General features: G+C 37.5%; 1 protein-coding gene across 3 annotated transcripts; it reads left to right on the forward strand.

Annotated features, from left to right (window-relative positions):
* The first annotated feature begins 7,580 nt into the window (after positions 1–7,580).
* LOC107804334 (mediator of RNA polymerase II transcription subunit 16-like) lies at positions 7,581–26,858 on the forward strand. 3 transcript variants are annotated; one of them, XM_075234857.1, is made up of 16 exons: positions 7,581–8,295; positions 12,671–12,739; positions 12,965–13,053; positions 14,109–14,221; positions 14,458–14,559; positions 14,652–14,736; positions 15,687–16,283; positions 16,429–17,047; positions 17,241–17,320; positions 18,238–18,320; positions 21,378–21,614; positions 21,774–21,945; positions 22,050–22,531; positions 22,752–22,928; positions 24,618–24,995; positions 26,122–26,858. In XM_075234857.1, exons 1-16 carry the CDS (start codon positions 7,982–7,984, stop codon positions 26,266–26,268), a joined length of 3,744 nt encoding a protein of 1,247 aa, XP_075090958.1. In that variant the 5' UTR covers positions 7,581–7,981; the 3' UTR covers positions 26,269–26,858. The 3 variants fall into 3 exon arrangements, with proteins under 3 accessions (XP_075090958.1, XP_075090959.1, XP_075090960.1); XM_075234858.1 differs by having other exon boundaries at positions 7,606–8,295; positions 14,657–14,736; XM_075234859.1 differs by having other exon boundaries at positions 7,664–8,295; positions 12,671–12,763; positions 14,657–14,736.

The raw sequence follows: 26,858 nt of genomic DNA on the forward strand, positions 1-26,858 counted from the left end.
CTGTCTTCTTTATTTTTTTACTCATATCTCATTTCTCAAACTCAAATTCTCAATTATCATTCTCTCATTCTTCACCTAAATTGCAATAAACTATTTGGCTCTCATTTTTTTTGGAATTTAATTTATCGTATTATTTGAAGTTTAAAGTTTGAACTTTAAACAATTGACGTTTCTTCGTAGTAACATTAGAGTTGTGAAAATCATCAAGTGTTCAATTTATTGCAGAATTTGGTGCACTCCCTCCAACTCTTCTCTCTTATTTACTATTTTATTTGCATATTTAATTTTTGTTATTAGTTAAATTTTCACAAAATATTTAATGCTGTAAAAAGAGTGTGTAATAAGGTTGCTAATCGAGGTAATCGGGGAAATAGAAAAAGAGATACTACTTCAACATCTAGTAGTAATTTAAATGACTCTACACATGTTTCTGAAACATCGCCCGATAATAATATAGATTATGAATAATTACAGGAAGATTTCGGTATAGAAGATAATGAATTAGAAATTGAAGATAAGACACCACTTACACCTAGTAGTGTTGGAGTTGGTAGCAAGGATGGTAGTCGTGGCGCTAGTAGTAGACCACTTGTGGCCCCGACTACTAATCGGAGGAAAAGAAGTAAAGTTTGGAAATATTTTGACGAAATAGAGAGTTCTAATAGAGTTAGATGCAAAGTTTGTAAAGATGATTTTAAACATAAGACTAGAGGAAGTTTAGGGGGGACTGGAACACTTAGTAAACATATGAAAATTACTCATCTTATAGAATGAGGCTCTGATTTAGATGAAAATCAAGGAACTCTAAACCCTAGTACTAGAAGACTTATGAAATATGATAAAACTAGGAGACACCCGTCACTCATTGGGAATTAATGCTTTGGAAGTTTTAGTATGTTTCGGAGATTGAATTAGACCGGAACAAAGAAATCATGGACGTGAAGATGTTGATAAACCAGAAGACGAGGAACTTGGAGATATATTAACGCATGGTCACCCATCTGAATTTAACACTCCAGAAGATGGCCAAAAAGTTCATATTGATTATGAAGAACTTACTAAGGCAATGCAAAACCTTTGAATGTAAACTTTAATTTGCAAGTTTGAAACAAAAAAAGAACTTGCAAATTATAAGTGCAATTTTTTTCATCTTCATTTTATTCTATTATCTTAAATTCTTAGTGAACTATTCAAATATAAGGATTTTAAAGTCTTTGCATCCTTTATTCAAACACTCTTTTTATAAGATTATTTTTTATTTTATATTTTTACTTTATCTTATTATAAATTACGGTAGTTATACAAAATACAAAAAAAAAAATACCGGCCCGGCCCGACCCTTTTGGCCCGTATCCATTCCGGTTTATTTAATCACCGGATGGGCCCGGACCCGATAAACCCAGTTGGGAAAAACCAGTACCGGCCCGAATTGGTGGCTGATCACATTTTTCTTCAACTCGGCCCGGCCCGGCCCCCTGTCACCTTTATATTAAACTTACAAAACAGTTGGTGAAGTTTAGAACTTCTATTAATCAAAAATTCTCTTGCAAGCCCAGGGTCTTATCTATCACATTATACTCGCACAATCTTTGTCGTTATCATGGTTTTGCGCTAAAAGGCTATGCGCGCGCCTGATTTTCGTGAGTGCTCTAAAATATTTGCCACAAATTTCATAGGAGCGGCACCATTCCATACTCATATTGGTCCATCCATCAAGTGTATTCTGTAGCGCAATACACCACCTACAAAAGTCTACGGATTATTGGATTAAGATTTTAATAACTCAGCCTCACATTCCTTGCAGTCTTGCACTATATACACACATCATAAGAAGAGACATAACTTAATAGTGCACATTTGATCAATAAATGACTTGTTATTACCCATATGAACCTACTTCATGGGATCGATCTCCAATCACATAGGTTGGGTTACCATCATCATTGATATATCTCAAATTGGCAAAAGTCTCAACCCCTCAATGTTTTACTTATAAGTCAAAGGAACGGCCCAAACCTCTTTTGACTACACATTGTATGTATGAAAAAAATCCTCATCTCCAAGCAATTGCTTTATCACATTATATCTTAAGAAAATGTATCTGCTCTTCCCATTGAAAGATTTTTTTTTCTTATAATGGTTATTGCGCCTTCGCAATCATAATTCATCGACACAAATGTCGTCTGTTTAATTCCTAGTGGAATATTGCGCCTTGGCAATCACAATTCATCGACACAGATATTGTCGGTTTAATTCCTAGTGGAATACTCACAAAGAGGTTGCTTAATCAGCCTCATTGCCATGCAATTTCAATACCACAACACTCCACCAAAAGGTGTTCAAATAACCACTAGTGAGTTTTTATTCATCTAAATCAGAGATTTAATATCATCACTATATCTTTCTAATAATTGAAAATCCACATACAAATTACTAACTCATAGTACTTCTCAAATAACGTATAAAATCATCTCAAATGAAAAGAAACTTGACTTCCATACAAGTGTCTTTTGGAATATTCAACACATGTTATAATTTATTTTCTTTTGGTATCTTTCATAGTCAAATACCAAAGTAAAATTTTCTAAACATAGAATCACCTTTAACTTTTACAGAAATATCTTAAATAGGAAACAGGTCATAATTCAACAATTTCTTCACCCAAATATTTAAGACACCCAAAATAAAATACTGTGACCCCCACATTTTCAATAATTTTAAGGTAGGGGAAAATATTTTTCTTAACTTATAAGAAGTATTACCAAAATAAATAAATCATTCTTTGTGTTATTTAACTTGGGTGTGCGATACAAAATTAACTTTGTTAGCACAAATATGTTTAGTAGCACAAGCGTTAACACCCAATCTCTTACATTAGCATAATGTAATGACCCAACCGATCGTTTTACTTTTTAGAACCCTGTTCTCCTAAATAAAACTCCATATACGTACTTTTACTGTTTTATGACTTGCGAGGACGGTTAGTTTGGGATTTGGAAGGGTTCGGGTTGAAACCGGAACAACTGGTTCCTTAAGGTTGGCTAAAAAGGTTAAGTTTGACTTCGGTCAATGTTTGGAGTAAACGACCTCAGAATTGGAATTTAACGGTTCTAATAGATTCGTATGATGATTTTGGACTTGGGCGTATATTCGGATCGGGTTTTGGATGACCCGGGAGCATTTCGGCGCCTAACAGTGAAAGTTAGTTCTTTAAAGGTTTTGAAGTTCTTTAAATTTGGTTTGGAGTAGGTTTTGGTGATATCGAGGTCCAAATGGAATTTCGAGATCGAAAATAGTTCCGTACGGTGATTTAAGACTTGCACACAAAATTTGATATCATTCCAAGTAGTTTAGGTATGTTTCGGCGCATTGGGAGTGAATTGAAGAACTTAAAGTTCATATTTTTGATTAAATTGGTTTGGAATGTGATTCTTAGTTTTGATGCTGTTTTGGGCGTTCCGAGAGTTTGAGCGAATCCGTTTTATGATTTCAAACTTGTTGGTATGTTCGGGCGGGGCCTCGGGGGTCCAGGTGTTAATCGGCGAGGCTCGGACCAAGTTGGAACTTGGGAGCAACAGCTGAAGATCCCAACTGCTGGTGTAATCGCACCTGCGCCTGGCCAGCCACAGGTGCGAGCCCATGACCGCAGAAGCGTCCCAGCATGGGCTGCCCAGCCATCGTAGAAGTGGAAGAATGACCACATCTGCGAAGGCAGGCATCGCAGAAACGGGCAGTGTCGCAGGTGTGCTCTTTTTTGTCGCAGGCGCGTGTCCGCAAGTGCGATCGGCTGAGCGCAGAAGCGTGAGGAGGCAGCCTGGCCTTGGTCCATACCTGCGCAATTTTGTCCGCAGAAGCGGAAGCACATGTGCGAAAATCGCTGAGGGCAGACCACTTCATTTAATACGGGACTTAGGCATTTTTGCTCATTTCTACCAAATACCTCAATTAGTTGATGAAAATCCCTCTCTAACCAGCTCCAAAATCGCCCCAAGAAGTTAAATACATAGCTTATGGGTAGATTATAACATGTAAATTAGTGAAAATCATGGGTTTAGGTGAAAACCTAGTTTTTGATAAAAAAATGGAATTTAACAACGAAATTTGTTTTGGAATTTAGTAAAAATCATATGTTTGAGTTCATGAGGTTATGGGTAACAACTTCCTTCGAAAATTTTCGAAATCCGGGCACGTGGATCCCGGGGTGAATTTTAGGAATCCTACATTTGGGGTTGGATAATAGCTTAATAGTTAGAATATGAACTTTTGAATATGTATTGATTAATTTACATACCATTTGACTAGTTTCGAGTCGTTTGGCACCGAATTGAGGGTTTGAGCACAATCTTGGACCAAAAAGTAGGCTTTGAGACGAGATAAGTCTCTTTTCTAACCTCGTAAGAGGGATATTAACCTATAGGTGAATTGATTAATATGCGCTCCTATTTGTGGGGGCTATGTACGCGCGAGGTGATGAGAATCCGTACGTAGCTACTAATTATGCTTATGTCCGGGTAGTCTAGGGCCCATACCATGCTATATTTGCGATGTTTGCACCCTACGTGTTAACTTAATTGCTTAAAGTATGTTGGAACTTGAGAAAGGAATGGTAGAAGGTTAAATTTCATTTACTTAAATTCTTGAACGGGCCACTTGACTATTATTGATAATTGGCGTTTCCTAAAATAATTGCCTCTTAATAAATCTTGAATTGGCTGTTATAAAGTGTTTCTTTTCGTGGAGCGGGCCGAACGCCTCGGCAGCAGATAGATGCATCTATGGTTCGTGTTGTTCGACCCTCAGCAGTGCACAGTTTAAATACTTTATGTTGGATCGGGCCGAACGACCTCGGTATAAATTGCGCATGATAAATCTTTGGGACTATTTATAATTGATGTTGCCAACATTGACTCGAGATGTAGATTATTAAATGATGAAAATAAATTCAGGACTTAATATTTGCGAAAGGAATGCTTACTATCTCCTGTTATTGAGTTTTCAATATTTTTCATGTAATCCATGCTTAAATTATAAATTTTACATATTATTGTTAGCCCATAGTAAGTGTCAAAGTCGACCCCTCGTCACTACTTCTTCGAGGTTAGATTGGATACTCACTGGGTACATGTTGTTTATATACTCATGCTATACTTCTGTACTTAATGTGCAGGATCTGAGGCAGGTGCATCTGGGTATCAGTCCGGCGCGCATGCTCGATTCCTGTTATGAGACTACACGATGAGCTGCCTTCTGAGCCGTTCTGCAGCAGCCAGAGTCTTTCTTTTGTTATTGTCCTGTCTATTTCATTTTGAAACAGTAGAGTAGTAATCTTTTGTATATTCTACTAGTAGCCCATACTCTTGTGACACCGGGTCTTGGCACACACTAGTAGACTTGTGATTTTGGTTCATTCTATGGTTATGATTGCACTCAGTTGCTTCCGTTTTATTTATTTTAAATCTGTATTTCTTAAATCTTTTAAATTAAGGAAAGTTTAATTACGTTAAAATTTATTAAAAAGAGAAATTCCCTAGTTAGTTCACTGTTAGCTTGCCTAGCGGCGACGTTGGGCGCCCTCACGACCTATAATAGAATTGGGTCGTGAGACATAAGATCGGCTTGAGAAATGACCACAACGATTATATCATCCGCTTAGTTAAATTTATTTTTGACTTTGCAGGATTATCATTTCTATCGAATCCTCTTCTACATTGAAAAATATATAATGGCTTAGTGTGCCCCCACAAAATAATAATTATTTTCAATAAAGTTTGATCTCAAATAAATAACTCTTAGTTATATGAAGAAAAATTAGTCATTATTAAATATTCACCCAAATGATCAAGGGATAAAGAAATATTATTTTTAGAACACAAAGTACTTTCACCAAAATGCAATATACTTTGGTTCTTCGATATATATACTTGTCGCCACAAGAATCATAAATTTCGTAAGGCTCTTCTATATTGACATTAAATTATTATTGTCAACGACTTAAGGGCGGACAAAAGCAATTGTCAATAATATACATACATGAGTTCTTTTAGATATATGTATAATAACCATTTTAATAAAGTCATATCTAGCAGCACTCAATTGGTCATTCATGATCTCTAGAAACATAAGTAAACGGTAAAATATTGATGCATTAAATGATTAAGTTTTACCATAACATATTGCCTCTTTAAAATGTTAAGAGAGAAAATTTAAAACACTCAAGATAAAGAGAACTACAAAAGCATCTCTTATAAGACTTAAAAAAAAATAACGTGCATTTTCTTTCACAATACAAAATGCACATACATAATAACACGCTACAAATCCACTACATCTAATAACGCACAACCCGAAACACTAATAAAATTAGAAGGAGATTATATGTATCATCTTAAGGCCAGAGTTATTTGCCAATTATATTCTCACGAGAATAATCATGAAAGAATAAATGTTGAGGAGGTATTAGTTCAATTATGCATATCTGACACTTAGATATAATGTTACGCAATAACCTATCAAGCAGAAGATATTACCGTATGTTTTTAAAGTCCATCAAAATTCTATAAGTAGTATTCTCCATAATAACAAAGTAAAATATCCTTAAGATTATTGTAAATCTTACGGAAAATACTTGATCACAAAACATTTACGAAATTCTTTTAAGCTTGAAGCGTGTCAAAGACTCTGTCCTTAAGGATATTTCACCTTGTTAGGATTCAACAAGCTCTTATAGTATAAAATTAGGAGCAGAAACTAACAAAGATTTATTCTTGGTAGAAAATCCAACAAAAGGAAGGAGAGCGTTTTCTATATACTTAGTCTCTACCACAAAAGAATGTGTATAAGCGAAGGAAATCAAGATGTTATAATGAGTGAATAATGGTCCAACAATTACAAATATAGAATAATGACCCATTATTATATGAAATAATAAAGACACTAAATGTCCAACAAAATGAATCTAGACAGTTTTAGAAAATATGAATCCGGACACTTCCTTTGAGATATCATATCTACTATTTTTCTAACACGGAATAACTACTTATGTTAAACTTATCAAAGAGCAGGACATAATACAATTTTGTTCGTATAAGGTTACTATTAAGATTGTAAATATTTGTTGAAGTTAAAAGTTAGCCTTGATATGAACAAGACCACTATTATACATATTATTTTAATTTCTAGCAAATGAATGCGATAAATATGAAAAATATTTGTTAATATGACATCAAGGAAAAAAAGTTTATTTTCTGATACACTTAATTATGTAGCTTATGAAAGAATTTAAGGAATTTATTTAAGGAAAAAAAATAATCTGATTAAAATTGGAGATGTATAGGACAAGAGGGTTTGCTCTGACGGCAAGCAACCTTCACTTTCAACAAAGAGGTTCTGAGTTCGAGTCACCCCAAGAGTAAGGTGGGGAGTTCTTGGAGGGAAGGACGGCGAAGGTCTATTGAAAATAACACCCTACTCATACCCCACTAGTGGGATTATACTGAGTTGTTGTTATTGGTGTTGGTACTTGCAAGTTAGAGACAAAGCAGGGGTACAGTACATATTGTTACCACTATTATATGAAACCTGCCCAATCACAAGAGCAGCACCAACGCCCCACTCAGCCAACTGAGCCAAAAATTTTAGAAACAACAGAAAACAAGCAGCGATTGGGCGAGTTTGGCCTTAAAAATGCTGTGGTAATAAAACACTGACACCAGCTTAAAAGAAAAGCTAAAACAATTCCACCACCTGGAATCTCGTCACTTGTTGTGAGTGACTTCACATTCCCCCCAATTTCTCCGATCCAACGCAAACCCTAACCCCACACACACACTCGCACACTATAGTGATTCCTGTCGCCTTCAATTGTTAAGACTTTAGGCCACCCACTTCTCTCTCTAACTTGTTTCTCTCACTATATACGTATACAATTCCAACAAAAATATATAAATTAATTAGGGTTTTTGTACCTTTTTGGTTTATTCAAATGAATAATCTACAACCACCACCTCCTCCACCTGTTGCTGTTAAAGACTCTGAAGAGGAGTCTTCTTCTGCTATTACTACTACGAATTCTCTCGAAGCTTCTAATAAGGTTCAGGACAAACCTGATACTGGTGAAGACGATCACCCGAGGGCTGCAATCGTGGCGACTGAGAAGGAGGTTTCTTCTGTCGACAACGACGATCCCATGGAGGAGGATTCTGTGAATCCTGCTACCGTTTTTTGCATTAGGCTTAAACAACCTAGGTCCAATTTGCTTCATAAAATGAGTGTTCCTGAACTTTGCCGCAATTTCAGGTGATTCTTTTTCATTGCTGAATTTTTCTGATGTGATCACAGCTTCTTTGTATATTTCTGTAATCTTAGTGAGAATAAAACAACAATAATAACTAGGTCTCAGTTCCGGCTACACGAATCTCCTATGATGTGATAGATGTTGAAACGCCTGACCATCTAATCTAAAAGCTTAAGCGAGTAGGGGGAATACACTTGTATTTACTTCTTTCCTGCGGGATTTAGGGATTCCTGTCTTTTGCTCATATTGTCTCCTATGGAGTTAATTGCGCCTTTAACAATAGATCATCATAAATTGACTAGTCTTATACCAGCAATGTGAGTTTACATAAGATGTGAAGCTCATACTGGAGAAGTTAATTAGAAGAGGATAATAATAATTTTACCTTGATTAGAGTGGTTCTCTTTTATCAAATTTAGCTTGAACATTTGTAATGAAGCTAAAGAAGCAAGGAAATGACCAAATTTGAGAAAAGCAGAAAAAAATATTTTTTTGAGAAGGAAAAAGCAGGAAAAATTATCATTAGTCATTTATTGAGTATTACATAGTTAAAAGGGGTTAGTTATGCTGAATATCGAAAACATGCTGGGACGTCCCAGTTTAACTTTTGAATTGGTGAAAGTCACTCAATTGAGTTCTAAAGTTGCAGAGTATCGAACACTGCTTCAATGATAGCAAGGGGGCTAATCAAAGTGTTGACTTGTTAGTCCGACCATTTGTCTCCTACCTAGACCATACTACTAAGACATTTGGCTCCTCGTAATCATCTAGCTAAAAGTTTAACTTCCAGATATATCATAAGGAATTGCACAGTATATTTTGTTCATATATGCAGTAATTCACCTATGCATAACGAAATTAGACAAAAATCTGCTTTATTTGAATTAAATTCTTCACTAGAATGTGGAAGAAATGAGAAAAAACAAAATTGCATTTTCAATATGGTCTTAAGAACGATAGAAGGAACTTTGATGTATTCTTTTAGTTTCAGTGTTCATTGTTCCTAAAGCTCTTTGATTCTCTCTGTTCATTTTCTGGATACAGAGATTTTTTTTTTTGATTAAGTAAATAGTTTCTTTGACTGGCATCAAGAAGATGCAAGTTTCAAAGATAAGGACTTCAAAAAGAAGAAACAGCTCCAGTACATATGCCTAGACTGCTAGGGAGCTGAGAAAGTCCAGAATATTTATAGGGCAAGTTTCCTCTAATTTTAACAGCTGGTAGATGATGCAGAATCATTGCTTGACTTTTATGACTCCTTGTAAGAATTGCAAGCGTTTTCTTCTTGTAAGTATTAGATACCAACATTATTTTGGGTGCTGATTGAAAACCGATGAATAAAATTTTTACCCTTTCTCAAAAAAATATCTATAGGGCAAGTTACAACAGAAAGATTTTGCCAACTAAAATACAAGTAAAAGTAAAAGACATCTAGCCTTAAGTGAGTGGTTAGCAGTTGATATTTCATCAAAACATCTGTGATTTCTGGATAGAGAGAGAATTATCCTGGTATTTGAAATTATCCTAGTTTCAGTATTTGAAACATACTAGTGTGGAAATTTTTTATATTTCCTCTGGTCTCTGCCATAGCATCTTATGTGCTCAATGGGGTATTCATCTTTTCTTTCTCAGTGGGGTAGTAAGACGATAGATTAAGTATTTTTAACAAGAGACGAGAGTTCTTGATATAGAAGAGATGAAAGTAAACCCCCCCTCCCCCCATTATAATTGTTTTAATTTATAATTGTCGGGCCAGCTTGCGCACACCTCAACTAATTCCACAGGGTACCTGCTACCTCCCACCAATACAAGTATCGGGTAACTCTATCTACCAAGGCTTGGATAGATGGGAAGATGTTTTTGCCTCCGTTGGGACTGGAACTTTGAGACCTCAGGTTTCTCAACCCACTTGATTGACCTCTAGGTGACACCCTTGGGTGCACCTCTTTTCTTTTTCTTATTTATTCCTAACAGAGAAGTAATAAATCTCGCTACATTGCATAAAGTGGTGAAGGTTCCTGGTTTAACATCTCTCTGCATATCCACACTGTAATGTTAAGAACATACATTTTCTTAGAAGGATATCTTTTTTTTTTTTTGAGAAGTGCTTAGAACATACATTTTGTGAAGACTAACCTTCCAACATATCTGAGTTGTGTAGCTACCTATCAATTTCATCAAAAAATCTTATCTCCTGTATGAACTGAGTGTATTGGCTGCCAATAGATCTATTTTTGTTTTTTAAATTTCCGACTCCTGTGACCATGTTTGCTAGTTGCTATGATGGTGTAGACTGGTCTTGACTCGGAGAACAGGGAAAGGAGTTCTCCTTCCTTTTTGTATCAGTGCCTTAGTTTGTTATGGAAAAACCAAGAATAGGAAGGGTGATTGTGGCATATCTTGGAGGTTATTGTAAAAGAACATGAAAGTGAAAGACAAGATTTCCTGGACGATTGAAGAAGTTGAGTGGTGAAAAAGTTGTTGCTTCTATATAAGAAAAGAAGAGTTTACTGATCCTAATCCTAAACTTATTAAAACATTTATATCTTCTTCAACCAGGGAACTGTTTAGTAGACAGAGAATCAATCAAGTCACTGTCTTAAGGAGCAACCATGACCACATAATGAATATTTACCTAATGAGTGAACCAATTATGGTCTAGCGGCTATGGTTGCTAGATCAATCATGAAGAATAACTCACTCTTTTGCTCACTCATTATCATCCTTTTTTTTGGTATTCGGTTGGGGGTGGGGTTGTTTGATCTTCATTTGGATTGACAATTAGATATATTATATGAAGATTAATAAAGAATTATATGGAAGTTGGCTTCAACCAGTTGTTGGTAGCAGTAAACAAATGTTTTTTTTGTCAGCAGCAAACAAATATATGCAGCTGCTTAAGATTATCGTCAAAGCCATTGAGCAACAAAACAATTGAAGTGAGGGGTTATCACCTCATGTGTGGAGTGATGCACTTCGAATTCTTCTGCTGTTTCCAATAGGGAACTTCCCTTTTCTTCTTTTTTTCCTACTCTTTAGGTACAGTTGTTAAACTAATTAAACTTGAAACTGAATGCTGCAAAGAAATTCTTTTTCAATCATTGGTTAGTCGAATATTGAATTTTAAATTTTGCAATTGAAATTTATCTTTCCATGACCTTGTTGAAGCTGCATTTTAATTATTTTTAATACTACAAGTTGTGCTAATATTGTCACTATCGTCTTGATAAAAAGAAAATTCTCACTATTGTACGATCAATGCTGAAATTAGTAAGTTCAATTCAATCTGATGTTACAAGTGTTGAAGTCAGGTAATATCTGTATCTTCAAAAAATTAAGAGAAGTTTGACTTCGAAAGAGCATACACTTTGCTTTTCGCTTTTTTGCTTATAGCTCCATAGATAATTTTTTCTTTTGCATTTTCATCTTTAAAAACACAGCTTTAGAAGTATTATGGGGCTTGGATGAAGAACACGCAGGAAATGAATAGACTTGATAGGATGAGAATAGAGAATTTAATTGTGGAAAGACATCATCTAGTTCGTCAGATCCGTCTTCTCCCAAATGCCATATGATATCAAGGGTGGCATATTAATGTAACTATAAGCATGCTCAAGATCAACTTGCAATGTAGCATCTAAGTTTGTTTTGTCCCACAAATGCCTTTTTTGTGCCAGATAAAAATCCCCATAAGCGCTATTCTTAATATAAGAGAAAAAAGCTTGGCTATTGTCTCACAGGAGTCCCTGCAATCGGATATGCCTGATATGTTTAATATCACTAGCCCCATCTCTCTCTAGAATGTTAGGCATTAAGCAATAAAGTAGGCATGTGTCTGATTTCACTTGATAAATCACATCTGCCATAACTATGTTGGACCAATATTAGGCTATGCCATGTTCAAACCCCGGGGTGTTGGAGCTTTGTCTCCATGATAGTTATTCAATTTTTGACATTGCAGATAGTGCTTGTGCACATTATTATACACTTATACTTGTCGTTATAAGAATGTTTTTTCCTTTCAATGCTGCTATGATGGAGGTGAGCCTGAAATTCCATCTTGTATCAACATGTAAATGATGACGTCTATTTTGCTATTCAACTACTGATGCTTGGGTTTTCATGATTCATCATACATCTAATGTTATGTGTATGCCCTTCAATTCGCTATCAAGAATGTGTATATCCTTCAATTTGCTATCAAGAGCATGCCTTTCATGTTATTTCCATTCTCCAACAGTCAGATAGTCTCCCCCTCCCCCCTGCTTGTCAGTCAGTCAGTCTCTTTGTTCCTCTGGTAATTGCTTAAGCTTTCATTTCAAATGGGTAGATTTATTGTCTTTTGTTTCTGACTTGTTTGTTTGATTGTTTTCTCAGTGCTGTTGCTTGGTGCGGCAAGCTAAATGCAATAGCTTGTGCTTCCGAAACATGTGCAAGGATTCCAAGGTTAGAGGTTTGATTTCCATCATAGTAAGTGGTATAATTTGTTCAAATTATTTCAGCACACTGTAATTTATTGCGCTTGGCTATCAAGAACTTTTTCAGTGTTTCCACTAAAAATGCGAAGGCTGTGCAAATTTTCAACAAATTCAATGTAGTCAAATTCTCGAGATATCACTTTATTTCTTTGCATGTATTATTTTCTTCTTATTAGTGTCTAACTTTTTGTAGTTCAAATGCAAACCCACCTTTCTGGATCCCTATACATATAGTCATCCCAGAGCGACCAACTGAGTGCACTGTGTTCAATGTTATAGCAGGTATTGTAAAATAACTTTCCGGTATTGATTACTGGGGTAATATTGTTGCATGTTCTGAAGCTTGAGTGCCTTAATTGGAGGTTTTATTTGGCCAACTTTGTTACTCGTTCATTTTTTCTGTTTATGTGCATTGAATAGCTGCAATTTGTACTCACCTTTGTAATGGCCAAGGATTTGTCTTCCTTTTGCGAACGCATTTAGAACCTCAAATATGAGGCTCGCTGCTTTAGAGTCAGCAGTCTTTTATGAATGGGATTTTCTTTTCCTTTTTTTATTTTCTTGCAAATAGAAGGAAAATCAGAGATATTTTAGAAATAGTGAATAGAAGAATATATAACAGATGGTGCAATGCAAAGCTGTGGTGGATAAACAGCTCTTCATGTAGGGGCAACTAATTAAGTTTTCAACTTTCTGAGTAACATATAGATTGTACCTTCAGAGTATTGAAGAATTCTGATGGTCTTTTCATTTGTTTTTGAGATTGGTTCTTTTCAAATTTTTTTTTCCGACATACATCTACTGGCATGTGTGCTAGATTGCTAATCAGTGTTCATACTAAAATATCTGGGAGTTTCCAATTGAACCGAACATTTGAATTATCTTAATGATCATAAATATCTGGTACAATTGCATTTCGACAAAAATGATCCTTCTAGTTTCCACGCAAAGCCTGAATCAAGCTAAGACCTTATGGCATATTATTCAGAACTATTCATTGAAAATGCAGTTAATTGATTTTTACAAGATTGCGTTGGATTAGAAAATGGTTGCATGTAGTTAAGAAACACCCTTGAAGCCCACGTTTGACTGTTTGAAACAACCGAGTGTCTTTTCGAGAGCACTTGGGCTGTTTTAATTTCTAATGGGTAGGCGTTTTTTTTCACATAACTAATGGGCCCTAAAAATTCTGGTACATCGTGTTGTTGTTGCACTGAACTGAATTTTGTCTAAAGAGATGCACACCTTTAACTTTTGTGCAGAATTGGTTACCTTTCATCTATGGCTGGTGGTATGTTTTTGATATTTCGTATTTTACAACTTTTTATGTTCTACAGATTCCCCTCGTGATTCTGTCCAATTCATTGAATGGTCTCCTACTTCTTGTCCGCGTGCGCTGCTCATAGCTAACTTTCATGGGAGAATAACAATCTGGACTCAGACTTCTCAAGTATGCTGGTTTTCTGGATTATAGTGCATTCTGTTGCCCTCTTCACTTTCTGTTTGCATGTATTTTCGGTGACTTGCAAGTTCTTGGTGTGGGGTTTCTCACTTTTTCCATGTCACACCTGGTAGCCAATACCTGATTGAGTCTTGGTTTTTCCCATATGCTACACGTTCATGAATATTTCTATATTGTTGCTTCAAAAAAGTATTCTTACCTAACATGTATGCTTGGTTACTCAGGGTCCAGCTAATCTGGTACGAGATGCCAGTTGTTGGCAGCGAGAGTATGAATGGCGTCAAGATATTGCAGTTGTTACAAAGTGGTTATCAGGAGTTTCTCCGGTATGCAATTGTTATGATATCTCGAAATTTGAATTTAAGAATTTGCATAATTCGATTGGTTCATATCTTGTTTTTGTTTTACCTAACATTAGTATAGGTGGCTTTCAACAAGAACTGGTGGTTCCGCTAAGTCAACATTTGAGGAGAAATTCCTTTCACAGCAACCACAATCTCCAGGTAGGTTCCTTGTTTCTCTATCTCTTTTTATATATGTTCCATCAAATGAGTAGTTAGTAGGGATATATGTAAAGTGATTCAAAAACATTTATGGTGCGTGTTACAAGCAATGTTGTCATAGGCAAAAACCAAAAAAAAGCATTGATATCTGCTGGGCTTTAAGCACAAAGTGCAAGTAATGCATATAGCTCAATTAAAGCGCGAGCTTTATGAAAAAGTGCACAACTGAAGAAAAGTAAAAGAAAAAAATATATGTAATTCAAAAATAATAACTATATTCACAAACAACAATTATGTGGATAAAGGAATTGATGAAATTATAATTAAGTGAAATAGTTATTGTTCAGTACTGCTCGTTTTAGTAGTCCATAGGTGTGGGGCACATCCTTAGCATCTTGGTGCCTAGACAGAAGCTCTACCTAAGTGAGGAGAAGTATGGTTATATTTCGCTTAGCTTCGAGGTTTGAGCAACCTCAAATGAACCCAAGGCGCATTGAAACTGCCTTACCAGTGGCAGGGGATGCTCGACTCCAGATGGCGTACCCCAACGTTTAAGGTTGTTAAGACTGGACCTTTGGGCCTAATTCAATCCCAAATACTTGCTCATGAGGCGAGAATTGCCCAAGACCATATGGGGAGACAGCTCATATTCTCAACCAATATGGAACTCTAATACCCTCTTGCATGCCCAAGACAGGATATTTGGAACGTGAACAACACAACATGGGGGCCCAACGGTGGGTAAACCAAGAATAGAGATGAGTCTGGCTCTAATACCATATTAAAATAATTGACCTTCGACCTCAGTCAATCCCATAAGCACTACACTGCTGTTCTGCTGCTGATCCTGCTACTTCTGCCATCATGTGCCCGTGGAGTTCTTCATATTCAAAGTATCAATTTTAATGGAAATTTTTCCTTAATTAATTTTATTTTAATTTTGATTGCAGCTGGATGGCCGAATTTTCTGTGTGTATGCTCTGTCTTCTCATCAGGGTCTGTTCAGCTCCATTGGTCTCAATGGCCGCCTAATCAGAATGGTACACCATCAAAATGGTTTTGCACAAGCAAAGGGCTATTGGGAGCGGGTCCTAGTGGCATCATGGCTGCTGATGCTATCATAACAGACTCTGGAGCAATGCATGTTGCTGGAGTTCCCATTGTCAATCCATCAACTGTTGTCGTCTGGGAGGTGACACCTGGCCCTGGTAATGGATTTCAAGCAACTCCAAAGACAAGTGTGAGCAATGGGATTCCACCGTCCCTTAATCCACCTTCTTGGGATGGATTTGCCCCTTTGGCTGCATATTTGTTTAGCTGGCAGGAGTATTTATTACAAGAGGCTAAGCAAGGCAAAAAACTAACGGAGCAACATTACAGTGACATGGTCGCACTTCATTGTTCACCAGTTTCCAACTTTTCTGCATATGTTAGTCCTGAAGCAGCAGCTCAATCCACAGCTACCACGACATGGGGTTCTGGTGTTACTGCAGTTGCTTTTGATCCGACCCGTGGTGGTTCTGTTATAGCTGTTGTGATTGTTGAGGGTACGGATACGGACCTAATGTCCCTCTTTGCCCTTCAATTTTTTCTAGTGAGGATGGTTTTCTCCCTTATCTGGTTTTCTTTCTGGCACTAACTTTTTAGAAGTTTATATTTGTTAGCTAATATTTTTTCTTTTTGTTGCTGTAGGTCAGTACATGTCGCCTTATGATCCCGATGAAGGTCCTTCAATCACAGGATGGAGGGTTCAACGTTGGGAATCATCTGTGGAGGATGTTGTCCTCCACCAAATATTTGGAAATCCTACATCCAGCTTTGGTGGCCAGGCGCCAAAACAGACAGTATGGGTGAGTAAAGTAATTAAATGTATCCCAGCAGGAAATGATTTTAAGAGACCCCTAGCAGTGGGAGCAGGACCAGTTTCTGATGGAAGAAACATGGCTGACTCTGGTGTGGAGATGGGAAAGAGGGTTAGTTTTGATCCCTTTGATCTTCCAAGTGATGTTAGAACTCTTGCCCGTATTGTGTATTCTGCTCATGGTGGTGAGATAGCTGTCGCTTTTCTACGAGGTGGCGTCCATGTATTCTCAGGTCCAAGCTTCACCCCTGTTGATAACTACCATATTGATGTTGGATCTGCCATTTCTGCTCCTGCCTTCTCTTCAACAAGTTGCTGCTCAGCTTCTGTTTGGCATGATACCAGCAGAGATTGTACAATATTGAAGATTATTCGAGTTCTTCCTCCTGCTGTTCCAAGTAATCAGGTGAAAGCTAACTCTGCGAATTGGGAACGTGCAATTGCTGAGAGGTACATGTGCTATTGCGCACTATACTTAAAATTTTTGAATCATGTTAATATGCTCAATTAAGACATTTCAATCTGACTGTTATTACATCTAGTTAGAATAGTATTGGTACCTTATAAAAAAAGTTAGATAGTATTTGGTTTATGATATTAAACCGTCTTCCCAGAGATGACATATTTTTCTTTCTATTGGAAGATTTTGGTGGAGTCTTTTGGTTGAAGTTGATTGGTGGGATGCCGTGGGATGCACACAAAGCGCTGCGGAGGATGGTATTGGTAAGAGCTTAATCTGTTGGCAGATTTAGAACTGAACTGCTGAATGGATTTGGAAAGTACTTCAAACTTGATATCGTGATCAAGAGCTAAAATAGAATTTCAGACCTCTGATATCTAACCAGGTTTCAGCGGAGCTCTATGATAGGATTTATGATTGTTCTCTATTTGATGCGTTAATATGAAATCATAAGAAGCCATGAAGAGCTTTGAAATTAAAAATTCCATTCCTGTTTTAATTATTGAGGTCTCTCTCTGTACTAATTTCCGGGTTCAAGTATCATAACCCCCACCCTTGTGCAATAGATGGTATCCTAAAGAATTGAAATGCCATATCTTCACTTTAAAGTTGCATTCATGTTCCTAGCATAGCTGATAGCAGTAATCTTTTGTCTAATCCATGGTCATTCTGCTGGAAGATCCTTTCTTGTGTTTCATGGAACTGCAAAATGGAAAAAAACATAGCATCTTTAGTTGAAATTCTTGTGTAGTTGAAGAGTACCATCGGTCCATAGGTCCTTACATGCTCTGTTTTCCTCTGTTTCTTCTGCTTTGACTCTGAAATAATTGAAGATGGCTATTCCTCTTCCATGACATCCTCAGTTGTGCCTTTTGTTTTGTCTTCCGAAAGTCCTCCATCTTCACAAAGTCTATTAAAATGAGTAGCTTTAGTTCTTATTGGTGTTTGAAGAGATTCTGCTTCAGCCTGATATAATGTCTGACCTGTTCTGCTGCAGGCCTTGGTTAGAGTTTGAGCTTTCACCTGGCCTTGCTTTTTTCTTAATTGAGGATTTGATAATAATTATCAGTTGATCTCTGCCCTTTTTCTGTTTGAGTAATTTTGACTACATGATCCTGGAAGGATCAGGCGCGTGCGTGAAGGATCAGGCAATCACTAATGATGTGTGCTTTTATTTCAGTTGCTTTGAACAGTGTCATTGCTGTACTGGATGCAGATTTCCATTCCCTTCCTTCAACTCAGCATAGACAGCAGTATGGACCGGTATGTTTCTTTTATTTAAATCTATCTTCAAGCCTATCATTTTCATAATGAGGACATTATCATCCTGGTGTATCAAATTTGACGGAGGTATAGGGAGAGAAAGAAGGACTTGCATATGGTAGAGGTGTGGAGATGTTTGGATGCTAGAGGTGTACCTGTTGCCTACGTTAGGTTGGTTAAGGACATGTATGATAAAGTAAAGACCCGAGTGAGGACGGTGGGTGGAGATTCGGACCATTTTCCGGTTATGATGGGGTTGCATCAGGGGTCGGTACTCACCCCTTTTTTGTTTGCTCTGGTGATGGACGTACTGACGCGCCACATCCAAGGGGAGGTGCCGTGGTGCATGCTATTTGCAGATGATATTGTACTAATTGACGAGACGCGAGACAGTGTGAACGCGCAATTAGAGGTATTGAGGCAGACCCTGGAATCTTAAGGTTTCAAGTTGAGCAGGACTAAGATTGAATACTTGGAGTGTAAGTTAGTGGCAAGACTCAAGGAGGGGAAGGGGAGGTGAGGCTGGACTCGCAGGTCATCCCTAGGAGAGGGAGTTTTAAGTACCTTGGGTCTATTATTCATGGGGATGGGGAGATAGATGAAGATGTCACACATCATATTGGGTCGGGATGGATGAAATGGAGACTCGCTTCCGGTGTTTTGTGTGACAAGAAGGTGCCACCGAAACTTAAGGGTAAGTTTTACAGAGTGGTGGTCAGACCAACGATATTGTATGGTGCTGAGTGTTGGCCAGTCAAGACCGCTCATGTCCAGAAGACGAAGGTAGCAGAGATGAGGATGTTGAGATGGATGTGCGGGCACACCAGGTTAGATAAGATCAGAAATGAGGTTATTCGCGACAAGGTGGGTGTGGCCCCTATTGAGGACAAGATGCGGGAAGCGCGGCTTAGGTGGTTTGGTCATGTGAGGAGGAGCACAGATGCACCGGTGAGGAGGTGAGAGAGGTTGACATTGGAGGACCTACAGAGAGGTAGAGGTAGGCCAAAGAAGAGGTGGGGAGAGGTGATTAGGCAAGATATGGCGCAACTTCAGCTGATCGAGGACGTGATCCTGGATAGGAAGATATGGAGGTTGAGGGTAGTAGAGTAGGTAGTCTAGAGTGTTCATAACAGTAGTATTGGCACGCAGTCTCGCTTTCTGTTCGTAGTAGGTTTTTATGACTAACCGTTGTTTTCTTTCATTGTTGATCATCTTACTGTCTTGTTGTTTTTTATTCTGCTTTTATATGGCTTTTTGGTACTTTCTCTTCTTGTTTATATTTTCATTAATGCGGTGCTTATGCTTTCCTGAGCCGAGGGTCTATTTGAAACAACCTCTCTATCCTCACAAGGTAGGGGTAAGGTATGCGTACACACTACCCTCCCCAGACCCCACAGTGTGGGATATTACTAGGTATTATGTTGTTGTTGGTAATATAGAGCAATTTAGTGCAAATATCGAACACTGGATTTCACGTTCTGCTTCATACTTTTATATGCTTTGCCTTTCTCCGTATGAGCTTTGCTCTTGCATGATATTATTCTGACTTCCGCTTACTCAGGATGGAGAATTCATATCTCTGTGGGAAGGAGTGGGGTTGGGGGTGTGAATTAGGCTTTGGAGAAGATTTTGGAGCAGTGTATTACACTTGGCTAAAGATAGGGCACAATGGAAGAAAAAATCCATATATGTGCTATCTTCTGGTTGGAAACAGGTTTTAGACTTGTAGGAAACTTTTTATTTATTTATTATTATTATTATTGTTATTATTATTAATTCTATTATATATGTGTGTGTGTGTTTAACTTATTTCACTTTTATTTATTTAGTATGATGATATGAGTTGAGCTTAAATGAAGAAGTGAGGATTCACATAGCCGACTGCAAGTCCGTAACTTGTTTGGGGTTGAAGCATAGTTGTTGTATTGATTAAGTATATAATTTTTTTATATCCTTATCAAAAAATATTTTTTTTATATCATGAGAACGTGCAAACCTCTGTTTGATGTTATTTGCTTATTTTAATATATGATTTACAGCGCTTTCTTGAATACAATCAGAAAATACAATATTATATCATGTTAGGATATGCAAAAGACGTGTTTTTTGCTTATTAAATAAATAGCATGGTCAAATTACTTATACGTTTCTCCCTGTGGAATCCTGTCATGACAAAAATCTTGGACACAGTTTTATATAATGAAAACCTTGATACAAAGTAATTAAATCAATCTGCAGAGGTCTTACTTATCATTAAAGATGTAGGTGCCAAGGAGAAAGAGGGGGGGGGGTCTTCCTGAACCCTTTCCCCCAAACTTATACACCATGTGACAGTATCTGAACAGTGAAACTTTACAAAAATCCAGAAAACTGAAGTGAGATTAAGATAATGATTGCATCAATTGAGAAGAGGTTATTGTGAGAAGTCAAAACAATGGAGAAATGAGAATGTGAAGTAAGAGAGGAAATGATTTCTTTAGCAGAAGGCTGACACTGCCTGAAGATGTCTTGTGAGAAATTACTAATTCTTTCTGTGCTTTTGATCCATAAATGAAAAATGAACATCTGAATGAATTTGAATAGAAGGAATTGCATGTTGCATCAAACTTAGTACAGCTCTTGCGGAAGGGCATAGAAACAGTCAAATGTTACAGAATTGTATGTATTAAAATGATCCACAAAACTAGTCTTTCTTTTATACACCCAATTTCTAGATGCCGTTGTTAATGTGTATCTTTTGAAGATGACACAACGAAGTATTGTAGTTCTAGTGAAGTCCTTAAAATAGATATGCAATGCAGTTGGTTTTCTATTTCTCTCAACTTAATATTAATCTAGTAGTCTGTCATGTGGAAGATTGTGTGAGTGTATATACATGTGGTGTGTGCATTTTTGTCAGATTATATGATCATCTTTTCCTTTCAGTGAATCTGTGCTCACTTGCATACACGTAGTTCTTGAATTTTAAACCTGTTTGTTTATTTCATCAAAGTTCACTCTCAGGGACCCGTTCTTGGATTTCTTTGAGTTCTGATAGATCTGGTCCATATAATGCAGAGCCTAGACAGGATAAAATGCAGGCTTCTAGAAGGTACAAATGCTCAAGAAGTCCGGGCAATGGTGCTTGACATGCAAGCAAGATTGTTGCTAGATATGCTTGGCAAGGGGATTGAATCAGCTTTAACAAACCCATCAGCATTGGTTCCAGAGCCATGGCAAGCTTCCAGTGAGACACTGTTTGGCATTGATCCTGAGGCGATGGCCGTTGAACCAGCACTGGTGCCAAGTATCCAGGTATTTACTTTCACTTGTTCAGTGTTCCTCCCCAACCACAGGCCTCCACAAGTGAATAGTATGTCTTAGTGATTGTCATCTTTCTGTGTGTGACTAAATACTTCTATTTCTGTCTTCATTGTGTTTGAGTTTCTCAAATATTGGGATGATTTAATTCAGGCATATGTAGATGCTATACTTGATCTGGCCTCCCATTTCATCACGCGTTTACGACGCTACGCAAGTTTCTGCCGTACATTGGCTAGTCATGCTGTTACTGCTGGTACAGGTGGGAGTAGGAGTATGGTGACTAGTCCAACTCAAAGTGTTACATCTCCTGCGACTTCTCAGGGTTAGTGTAATTTGCTATATTATGTGCTGTTAAAGGATGTCCCTTTCTGGATCCAAGAATTCACTTCCTCTCTCTTAGTTAAACCACGGACCTATGCTTTTCAGGTGCTCAGGGTGGTACTGCAAGTTCCACTGGGAGCACTCAGATGCAAGCTTGGGTACAAGGAGCTATTGCAAAAATTAGTAGTACGGCCGACAGTGTTCCTAGTTCAGCCCCAAACCCCATAACTGGTCCTTCTACTTTTATGCCCATAAGTATCAACACAGGCACTTTCCCTGGAACTCCGGCTGTTAGGCTTATAGGGGACTGCCATTTTCTGCATCGGCTATGTCAACTTTTGCATTTCTGTTTTTTCTTCCGTGGAACACAATTACCGCGTTTTATGGGGGCTGCTCAAAGGAATGCAGATTCTTCAATGCAAAAGTCTCAACCCAGTATTCCAGGCAAAGCAGAAGATTCCAACTCTGGTGCAAAACCAACACCAGGTGGTCAGGTTGGGACAGGAGCAAAGGGGTCCGAAGAAGGTCCATCTAAACGGTCTAGGATAGGTTCTGGCAATGCTGGTCAAGGATACACATATGAGGAGGTAAGGGGTTCTTTCTCAGCAGATTACAACCACCCCCGCCTGGGGGGGGGGGGGGGAGCGCCAACACACACACACACACACCTTCCCCACAAAAAATGAAAGCCTATCTGAGTTTTTTTTCTCTGTTTGAACTTATCAAATAAGATTCTTTCCCTGTTTGAAGTCGCGAACTTATGCGCTATGTGGATGAAATATTAATTAAATTGAAACTGTCATGCAGGTGAGGGTCCTCTTTCTTATTCTTATGGATCTTTGTCGTCGGACTGCTGGTTTGGTGCATCCATTGCCAGTTTCTCAGGTTGGAAGCAGCAACATTCAGGTCCGCCTTCATTACATTGATGGGAACTACACTGTTTTGCCAGAAGTAGTTGAAGCTTCCCTCGGACCTCACATGCAGGTAATTCTACTGTCATTAGTTCTATTTGTTGAGGTACATGTGCAATGCATGTAAGAGTGAACATGTCTTGCATTTTGTTTTTTTTACATAACTCAACATTTATAGCTGTAATGATTCCTGTTGTTCTGGCTGCTAGATATGTATTTGGAGCTTCCTTCCTAACATTCTATACCCGTTCATCAGTTTATCACAAATTGTTGCAATAATATTCCTCCTTACGGTTCTAGTCCCATTCTCTTTCTATACCACTTGAAGTCCTTCAAAAGATACTATTATTGTTCTGCTCCAGTCCTCTATGCCATAGTTGAATATTACTTTTGACAGTGCAAGCATATGTATATATATATATGTTTAGCATCAATAATATGTTAAATCACTTACATGTGTTGAATTATAAGGAAATAAAAGTGTGCTCGCTCTAACTGTTTAAGTTTGAGATAAGGTGGCCACACACTCAATATGGTACGAAAGCAGGTGGAAGTTGTGAGTTTGAGTCTCACTGTCACCCATTATCAAAAAGAATTTTCACGTGCTTGGCTCATGAAAAAGAATCAGGCCCACACGTGAGGAGGCCTGTTGAAGACATAATTTTATCAAAAGAAAATGTGTTCTATTTAAGCTTTTGGATGAGATGGTCACACACTTTAACAGTATGCATGTGTTTCTAAAGGATGGCTGGTAGAACTGCATGAATGAGTTGTGGAAAAAACAAAAACTAGTCCTGTATCTGGAGAAACGTTGATGACAAAGATATGAGAAAATTATTATGGATGATTGACTAAGGGACATGCTAACTTTTTAATCATGGTAAATGTTAATAAACGGCACCTTAGATTTCAATGTGAAAGGAAATATCAATCAATTACAATTCAATCCTAAATCTCATTTTAATGTTTAAATAATTTGCCTTTTAAAGCAAATTAGCAATTTTTTAAAAATCTGCTCAACTAAGTCCACGGATTTTGCAAAATTTTAAGGTTTTTTTAAGAAAACTTTTCTCCCTTTTATCAATAACATGTGTGGTTAGTGCAACTAGAGAGAGGTCTACATTGATTTGACCAAATCCTCTTTATTCATTTCTAACTCTTGTCTAATCTTGTATAACCATATATCCATTTTCACATCCGGATTTTTACAACATTCATCTTCTTTTTAGGGATAAGGTTAGGTAATACTACTCAAATGAGTATCAAGAAGGTACTGTGAACAGTATAATAAGTTGGACTTGGTCAGACCTACAAAGCTAGGGATTCAAACAAGTCCATTGTATCTATCGCACCAGTTACAGAGTTCTACTACTCATTTTGTAAATATCTTGGGCAACATACACCCCTATGTAACATTGTTAGTGAATCATTCTGTAGAACTTGTGTTAGGTATCTTTCTATAGCATAGCACTTCTGTAGAGCTCCTCTATTCCAGTCATCCTATTTTAATTATGTCTTATACAAGAAAATAAGATGTGAAAGAAAATAACAGGAAACTTTTGTTTTTTTAATATTTGTCGGATGGGCTGGGATCAGCCGTTTATATTTGTCGACTCCAATTGGGCCACTGCGGTACATCAAACCTCCTCTATTGGGAAAAAAACACCAAACATAAACAAAACGACTTATGTAGGCTTGGGTAGGAATCCCCAGAATTCTTAGACTTCTACAGTTCTTCTCATCTCATTCCCTTTTCTTGCAGAATATGCCTCGCCCTAGAGGTGCAGATGCTGCTGGGCTGCTATTGCGTGAATTAGAGCTCCATCCACCTGCTGAGGAATGGCACAGGAGAAATATGTTTGGTGGACCTTGGTCTGATTCAGAAGATATGGGGGGCGTGGACGATAATTCTAAGCTTAGCCCATCAAGGGACTTGACTGAGTGCAGTTCATCAGAAAACTGTGACGTATCTTATGGAGCTCATGGTTTGTGGCCAAGGAAACGTAGGATGTCAGAACGAGACGCTGCTTTTGGGTTGAATACTTCAGTGGGCCTGGGTGCATATCTTGGTATAATGGGGTCTCGACGAGATGTTGTGACAGCTGTTTGGAAGACCGGGCTTGAAGGAGTTTGGTATAAGGTTTGTCTAAACATTTGGATCTCTATTTATTCCTAGATTCAATTTATTGCTGTTATAGTTCATTTTTTATTGCATCTCTTTGCATGAAGGCATAAATAAAGTTATAATTAAGCAAGTTGGATTGTGTACTGGAGAGATAATTAGGCCAGTGTCCCTAACTTGGGAAGAATAAAAGTCAACGCTAGCATTTAAATTTATGCACATATTTACTTGGATAAAGTTGACATAAATTTCTTGTAAGAATCCATTGTAAGGTAATGCTAACATTGCAATGTGGCTTTAGTTCCTTCTTCTAAAAGTCTCATTGATTTAATGTTTTGGTGTTTTGGTATTTTAGTTTCCTGTAATACCGTATCATACGGATACTTTCATTAATTTCACCAAAATGTTTAGGGATATTTTGTCTTTTTATTTTGCGTTGTGTTTGGAAGTATTTCTGTGTCTTAGACGTTTTATTTGCTACCTATGTTGCATAAAAGTTCTAATTATGTTTTTTAAATGCTGAATCGTTTTTTCGAGAAGTGATTTTAAAATGCTAAATTATTAAGATCAAAACGTTTCGATGTTCGAGTGTTGCATAACAAATGATAATTGTTATAATTCAGTTTTTTACCTACCGTATATGACTCACTCACATGTGTACAATCTAGTATCCTCATGTCACGTCTTAGATTTTCGTAGGTGAGTGTACTTAATGCTGCTGAGGTCAACTTGTATGTTGGTTTAGAATCTACTTATTGTTGATCAAATAATGGAAATTAGGCTGTAGGCCACATCATACTTTATCTTGCTGATCAGTCCTTGGGTTTTCTGATGAAATCTGCTATAATCATTAGTTAGTAAATTTGTCCAATATCTACCCAATGAGTGGTATATCTTGGGAAAAGTAAAGCAAAGCAAAGCGAGCTTCACTCGAACCCTGTTTTTCATCCAGATTTAGTCTAATCCCGCTTAGCATTAGTTTCAATTTATTTGCTCTCTTCTATTTAGTAGCAAATGGTAAGCAAACATGGTCTTATTCCTATATATTTTGTTGAGACCTCATTGATATGAGTAGCGTAACAAGATAATTTGATTGTAGTCTAAGTTTAGTTTCTCAATTTACGATGTTGACTGTTTCTTGCAGTGCATAAGATGTTTGAGACAGACTTCAGCTTTTACTTCACCTGGTGGCAACCCTTCCGCCACTCAAAATGAGAAGGAAGTATGGTGGATCAGCCGGTGGGCATATGGCTGTCCCATGTGTGGTGGGACTTGGGTTCGAGTTGTATAGAGCATTGAGAGTAGTTCACCAACAATTGTGCTCCCATTTTTTGTGAACGGTAATGGTTCACCACATGGATACAAACACATTGGACTCTGCCAGCTTATTGCCTATTCATCACTCTGGTCATGTACTATATCTTAAAGATCAGTGTGACTAGTGAGGCAGGGCCTGAAGTTGGGTAATTGGTATGGGGCCTGAGCTTACTATGAAAAGTTTTGGAAAGAAGTCAAGGTGATTGAAACCCCGTTTTCTGAAAATGGGGATACTCCTTAGTCAAAGACATCAAATTTTGGAACTAAGAATGAATCCCCCCACATATGTATGCAAAGGTCTTTTTGCCAGCGGGAGTTGAATATATTAGATTCTCTTCCCAAACCAGAGCATTTCTGGGGTTGTAGTTATGTATAATAACAGTCCATTTGTTTGTATGGGGGCAATCCATTTGCCTTGAGTAGCTGTCGAGTAATCAAATTTTGTAAACTAAAATGCGTCTCTCTCTCGTTAGTCGACTATGGTTGTGACTATAGTTGTGGTCCTGTACAAATGTTTCGCTTTCCTTTTGTGGGTTATGTCATGTGTCTCAACTAGCTTAGATA

The sequence above is a fragment of the Nicotiana tabacum genome, chromosome 17 (genome assembly GCF_000715075.1).
Source record: "Nicotiana tabacum cultivar K326 chromosome 17, ASM71507v2, whole genome shotgun sequence".
Classification (NCBI taxonomy): Eukaryota; Viridiplantae; Streptophyta; class Magnoliopsida; order Solanales; family Solanaceae; genus Nicotiana; species Nicotiana tabacum.

Bases quoted from the DNA above. Each gene is read 5' to 3' on its own strand.
- LOC107804334 (XM_075234857.1), top strand. From the start codon at position 7,982: ATGAATAATCTACAACCACCACCTCCTCCACCTGTTGCTGTTAAAGAC. The intron at 17,048-17,240 runs GTACATGTGCTA...TTCTATTGGAAG, and splicing joins GAACGTGCAATTGCTGAGAG to ATTTTGGTGGAGTCTTTTGG. The intron at 22,532-22,751 runs GTAAGGGGTTCT...ACTGTCATGCAG, and splicing joins AAGGATACACATATGAGGAG to GTGAGGGTCCTCTTTCTTAT.